Here is a 6,967-nt window from a genome sequence, read left to right on the forward strand (position 1 = left end):
ATTGGATCGGGCAGTGATTTTTTGGATATGACACCAAAGGCACAATAATAAAAGCCAAAATAGACAAACTGGACTTCACGAAAATATTAAACATTTATGTATTAAAAGGTACTAAGAGTACAAGTGTAATTCACAAAATGAGAGAAAATATTTGCAAATCCTATACTGATAGGGATTGATATCCATAATCATAGAGAACTCCTAAAACTCCACAACAACAACAACAAAAATCAAACAACCTGATTCAAAAATCACCAAAAGACTTGAATAAACATTTCTCCAAAGAAGACATAAAAATAGTCAATAAGCACATAAAAAGACACTCAATGTCTTAAATCTTTAGATAAATGCAAATTAAAACTACAATGAAATAATACCTCATACTTTCAGATAGTAACTATCAAAAAACAAAGAAATAACAAATACTGGTGAGGATTTGAAGAAATTAGAACTCTTGTGCCCTGTTGGTGGGATTTAATGTGATACATTGAAAATAAGATTGCAAATAAAATTACTATATAAGCCAGCAATTCTACTTCTGGGTATATAGCTAAAAGAATTGAAATCAGGATCTGAAAGAGATTTTTTTTTTTTTGTGCAGTTTTTGGCCAGGGCCGGGTTTGAACCCACCACCTCCAGTATATGGGGCTGGTGCCCTACTCCTTTGAGCCATAGGTGCCACCCTGAAAGAGATATTTATATACTTGTGTTCATAGCAGCATTATTTGCAATACCTAACCCATATCAATCAACAGATGATTGGATAAGCAAAACATGGTTATGTCAATACAATGGAATATTGTTCAGCCTTTAGGAGGAAGGACATTTTAACACATGCAACAACGTGGATGAAACTTGAGGACATGATGCTAGAGGAAAAAAGCTAATTACCAAAAGACAAATGCTCCACAATTCCACTTACGTTGGGTAGTTAGAGTAGTCAAAATCATAAGCATGGAATTCTGGTTGTCATCAATTAAAGGTGGGGGGAATAATGAGTTATTGTTTTATGGGTAGAGTTTCGGTTTTATAAGAAGAGTTATGGAGGTGGACGGTGGTGATGGTTGCATAACATTAAGAATGTATTTAAACTGGACGTGTTTTCTAATGGAAAACAGTGCTCCAGGGACAAAGAGGTTAAGATAGGTTCCTGAAGATCACAGCACGTGAGCCTCTGTCTAGGCAATGCTTTGGCAAAAGGCAAAATATGTGGCAAGTGGCACCTGTGATCAAATGTCTCCAGCCAAAGTACTGATGGGCAAGTTGAGCTCCACCCAGGCTGCTTGGCAATTGATCCTCCGTGCCACAATCCCAAACCTGGATCCAGGCAAATGAATGCTACAGGCAGAAGAGGCTCTCTGTTGGCCCACAATGTGCTGAAAGGCGGCTGATAAATTTTGTGTTGTGTGTATTTTATTGTGATCCAAAAAACGAACTATGCATGTGTTAATATAAAAATGTAAATAGTTGATATGAAACACAAATTAATTAAATATAAAATAGGATAGAAAAGCGTTTGAAGAATGTATTTAACACTAATGAACTGTACATCAAAAATAGTGAGATGGTGAATTTTATGTTATGTTTATCTTACCAAATAAAAAAAATAAATTAAGAAAAAGAATTTAGTATGTCAATTAATAAGTCAATCTTTTTGCAGAAAAACCCTTAAAAGAACAAATGATTTTCAAGATCTCTCAAGTGTTTTATTTTTTTATTTATTATTTTTTTACCATTTTTTATTAATATTAAATTATAGCTGTGTACATTAATGAGATCATGGGGCACCATACATTGGTTTTATAAACAGTCTCAAGTGTTTTAGAAAGGCACATTTAGGGTAGCTGTCCTAGCCGCCGCCCCCGCTGGAGAAAGAACACCAGCGGGGAAGCCCCCTGAGTGAAATCCACCACCCTGCGGGCTGGTCTGCCCGCCCCTCCTTCCTTCTCATCCAGCCCCGGCCCCCTCCCCCTATAGATGCCATCTGCCACCATCCGCCCTTCCTACCCTCCATCCCCAGGTGAGGGGGGTGAGTTCAGGAAGCAGAGACCCCGAGGAACCCAGCAGGGTCACCATTTGCAGCGCAACATGGCAGGTCTTGCTTAACTGTAAGGCTCTTGCTGTGTATTTGAGGCAAAGGGAAAATGAAAGGGAAATTTTGAACCAGATATACAAAGAAAGGAGCTGGAGGAGGGAATGATATTCAGTGGCATTTTTCTCAGGTGAGAGGAGCAGCAGATGCTGATGTAGCAGAAGCAGATATAATTTCTACAGTAGAATTTAATCATTCTGGAGAATTACTAGCAACAGGAGATAAAGGTGGTAGAGTTGTCATCTTTCAACAGGAGCAGGAGAACAAAATCTAGTCTCATCGCAGAGGAGAATATAATGTTTACAGCACCTTCCCGAGCCATGAACCAGAGTTTGACTACTTGAAAAGTTTAGAAATAGAAGAAAAGATCAACAAAGTTAGGTGGTTACCCCAGAAAAATGCTGCTCAATTTTTATTGTCTATCAATGATAAAACAATAAAATTATGGAAAATCAGTGAAAGAGACAAAAGACCAGAAGGGTGTAACTTGAAAGAAGAAGATGGAAGGTGTAGGATCCTACTACAGTTACTACACTACGAGTGCCAGTCTTTAGGCCCATGGATCTAATGGTCGAGGCCAGTCCACGAAGAATATTTGCCAATGCTCATACATACCACATCAATTCCATTTCTATTAATAGTGATTATGAAACATACTTATCTACAGATGATTTGCGGATTAATCTTTGGCATCTGGAAATTACAGACAGGAGTTTTAACATTGTGGATATCAAGCCTGCCAACATGGAGGAGCTAACAGAGGTGATTACCGCAGCAGAATTCCATCCACGCAGCAGTAAAGGAACAATTCGGTTATGTGACAGGAGGGCATCTGCTCTCTGTGACAGGCATTCTAAACTGTTTGAAGAACCTGAAGATCCCAATAACAGGTCTTTTTTTTCCAAAATCATCTCCTCTATTTCTGATATAAAATTCAGCCATAGTGGTCCACATATGATGACTAGAGACTATTTGTCAGTCAAAATTTGGGACTTAAATATGGAAAACAGGCCTGTGGAAACATGCCAGGTGCATGAATACCTCAGAAGTAAACTTTGTTCACTGTATGAAAATGACTGCATATTTGACAAGTTTGAACATTGTTGGAATGGATCTGATAGTGTTGTCATGACTGGATCTTATAATAACTTCTTCAGAATGTTTGACAGGAACACAAAGCAAGACATACCCCTAGAAGCATCACGGGAAAACAATAAGCCTCACACAGTTTTGAAGCCACACAAAGTCTGTGCAAGCGGCAAGAGAAAGAAAGATGAAATAAGTGTTGACAGCCTAGACTTCAACAAGAAAATCCTTCACACAGCCTGGCACCCCAAGGAGAATATCATCGCTGTAGCTACTACAAACAATCTGTATGTATTTCAAGACAAAGTGTCTTAGGGTTGGCATTCCTAGCAGAAGAAGCCACTTCCTGCTTAGTTGAGATAGTTGAATCTAGCATTCATACCTATAAAAGAGAGAGGTCCATTGTGGCACCCCTTTCCAGTGTTTGACAGTATGCTGTTCGACAACACATTTTTATAGCTACATGGAGAAAGCTCTGGTGGATTCATCACTGGTGTTCTCCATGTCTGCTAGCCATTTAGGTAAGGGTAGGGCACTTTTAATTTAAATGACTTCTTGCACCATCTTGCCTAATGGACTAGATTGGACTGTATCAACATTGATTTACTCCACTTTTATGCTTTCCATTGTGATGACGTCAAACACAGTGAAAGCCTTCAGTCATGCTATGGGATTTAACTGTGTATCCTCATTACTGTATCATTTGTGGGGTACACCCCTTTTTAAAAGTAAATACAGCTCATCCTTACTGTGGCTTGTAGCATTCCTCCTCTCCTGGCCTCCTGGACTCTTCCCCTTCATCTCTCTTACCCTTGCCCCCTCCACCTGGTCTTGGTGGTGGTATATTAAAAAAAAAGAATGAAAGCACACAAAATGAGTCTGTTTGGGGTCAGTGGAATAAAGGGGGTATATGTTGCGAACAAATGTTTTAATAACAGTTGGCTGTAATCACTCCTTGCCATGTCTGGCACTGAAAATAAGGGGAAAAAAACTACAACTGAATAAAAGTGACAAAGAATAGAGAGAGAGAGAAAAAAAAAAGGAAGACACATTTAGGTTTTGACAATGGAGTCATTAATCAATTGATGACTAATGTTGATTGTTGTGCTAGTTGAAAAAATATTGTTTGAAATGCAATATGATATCCTGGATTACATTCTAGAACAGGAAATTGAAATCTGAATAAAGTGTCAAGTTTAGTTAATAGTAATGTACTGACATTAGCTTCTTAGTTTTGGCAAATGCATCATAGTAATGAAAGATGTTAACATTGGAAAAATCTGGGTGAAAGGTTTTTGAAAAAGGAAATCATAAGTGATTTGGTCAACAGGATGAAGAGCAGAATGATTTATGGAATAATACAGCAAAAAATTCTACTACATTAAAGAAATATTGCCAGGACTTTATAACTCGCAAGGGGATGGGTCAAAGAGGTCAGGAAAAGGTTTTTCTCTTGCAAAACCTTGGTCATATTTTCCCAATTGTTTAAAAGAGAAAAATTCATAAACGTTATCTTTATTTTGCCCAAAGGTAACTCACAGGAAGTGGAAGGGTTGGACCAGGACGTTGGGCTTATGGATCAAAATACGCCTTTGATAGATCTAAATCCCAGGTAATTAAAGTCCTGGAAAGGTTCCCGGAACTCAAGACTAGACTTCCTTCCAATCAAACATATAGCCAGGGTGAGAGCAAAACCAAGGGACCAACAGAACCTAGAATCTGGTACTTGAGAGGATAAACAGAGAGAATGCAGCTCAAGTAATGAACTTTAAACAAGATTGAAAAGACCTTTAAAGAAAGAAGAGTGACAAGTGAGGGGAGGTCACTGCTATTATTCCGACTTATTTTAGTTAAGGGTCAAACACAAAATCCTTATGCAGGTAAATGGGTCAGACTTTTATTTATTTATTTTATTGTTAAATCATAGCTGTGTACATTAGTGCAATCAAGGGGTACAATGTGCTGGTTTCATATACAATCTGAATGGGTCAGACTTTTAAAGTAAGCCTCAGCCATCTTCAGGCCTCCTTTTCCCATAGGATATCACCCTCAATCTGGGCCCTCATCTCATGCCCTGTCACTTGGATTGTCCTGTCTAGCTCCAAGCTCTCATATTGGGCCTGACTTTCATTTTTTCTGTGGCATCCCCATCAATACTCCATGCTGTTGCTCAGTCCCTTCTATCTCTACCATCCAGTCCCCCACCTCTTTCAAGTGACGCTTGGTATATCTTCCAAGCCAAGTATTAGCCAAGCCTTGATTACATGCAAGTGGCAGAGGACCAAAGGGAGCCAATCCTCTGGGGATTCTTTTGACACTTCATCTCTGAGGACTTCTGGAACAGACATCTGTAAGCTTTTTCTGTAATGAACCAAGATAGTAAATATTTTAGGCTTTGTGGTTCATAAGGTCTCTGTCATAAGTACTCAACTTTGCTGTCATACAAAAAACAGCCATAGAAAATATGTAAAAAAAAAAAAAATGGCTGTGGCTATATTCTAATAACATTTTATTTACGGACCTACAATTTAAATTTCCTATAATTTTCACATATTATGAAATATTTTTTGATCTTTTAAAAATAATTTAAACAAATGAAAACTACACTTAGGTTATACAGAAACAGACAGCAAGACCACAGTTGGCCCATGGCCTATAGTTTGCAGATCTTACTCTGGTGCGGCACTGTCTAGTATAGTAGCCACTGGTCACAGGTGACTACTGGGTACCTAAAGTGTAGCTAGTCTGAGCTGAGACGTGCTAAAATTACAAAATAGATCCCACATGTCCAAAACTTAGTACCAAAAATACAAAATATCTCATTAATATTTTTATATTGATTACATGTTAAAATGATTGTATTTCAGACATATTGGGTGAAAACTATTAATTTTATCTATTTCTTATTACTTTTTTTTGAGACAGAGTCTCAAGCTGGGTAGGGTGCTGTGGCGTCACAGCTCACAGCAACCTCAAACTCTTGGGCTTAAGCGATTCTCTTGCCTCAGCCTCCCAAGTAGCTGGGATTACAGGCGCCCACCACAATGCCCAGCTATTTTTTTGGTTGTAGTTGTCGTTGTTTGGTGGGCTCCGGCTGGATTCGAATCCACCAGCTCTGGTATATGTGGCTGGCACCTTACCCGCTTGAGTTATAGGCGCCGAGCCTCTTATTACTTATTGAAATGTGGCTACCAGAAAATGTATACTTACATATGTGGCTCATATTCTGGCTTTGCTGTAACCTAAAGGCAATACCATGGCTTTCAATGAATGAATGAATGCATGGGCTTTAGAGCATCCTTAGAGATCATCCAGCCTCATACTGAGAGGTAAAATACTTCCCCCAAATATTACAGCTGCTTGGACAAGGACCCTGGTGTGCTTGTGCTGTCAGCCTTTGGCAGTCCTATCACATTGCTTTGGTTCAGGAAAAGGATTTTGGTGGTGAGCAAGAGGCAGGAGGGGCCCCTGCCTCAACTTGCAACTCCCAGAAAGTAAGTGCCATTCTGCTTCGTCAGCCATAGTTGTTGGGATAACTACCTATCAATCTTTCTCCTTTACCACTTCAAATTTTTCATCAAAGTCTGGCCCCAGGGGCACTGATTGGAATCCCAGATGGGCTTGCTAAAAACTACAGATTAAAGGCCATGTTAGGGTAGAAGTCCATAGGGCAGGATGTGAAAGAATTATGAACACAAAGATTAGAATACAAAGAAGTAAAAAAAAAGTTTATTCTTAGCACACAAAGAAAAGAAAAAAGTGCTGGCCCAGAGAACAGCAGCTTGGGCT

The 6,967-nt window shown here is 39.0% G+C and overlaps 1 protein-coding gene across 1 annotated transcript; it reads left to right on the forward strand.

The window, feature by feature from the left end:
- Window positions 1-2,033: 2,033 nt before the first annotated feature.
- LOC128597572 (serine/threonine-protein phosphatase 2A 55 kDa regulatory subunit B alpha isoform-like) lies at window positions 2,034-3,493 on the forward strand. Its single transcript, XM_053608045.1, has 2 exons — window positions 2,034-2,095; window positions 2,182-3,493. Exon 2 carries the CDS (start codon window positions 2,651-2,653, stop codon window positions 3,491-3,493), a length of 843 nt encoding a protein of 280 aa, XP_053464020.1. The 5' UTR covers window positions 2,034-2,095; window positions 2,182-2,650.
- The last annotated feature ends 3,474 nt before the right edge of the window (window positions 3,494-6,967 follow it).

This window comes from Nycticebus coucang, chromosome 10, assembly GCF_027406575.1.
Source record: "Nycticebus coucang isolate mNycCou1 chromosome 10, mNycCou1.pri, whole genome shotgun sequence".
NCBI lineage: Eukaryota > Metazoa > Chordata > Mammalia > Primates > Lorisidae > Nycticebus > Nycticebus coucang.

Excerpts from the sequence above, each read along its gene's own strand:
- LOC128597572 (XM_053608045.1), top strand. The coding sequence starts at position 2,651 with ATGGATCTAATGGTCGAGGCCAGTCCACGAAGAATATTTGCCAATGCT.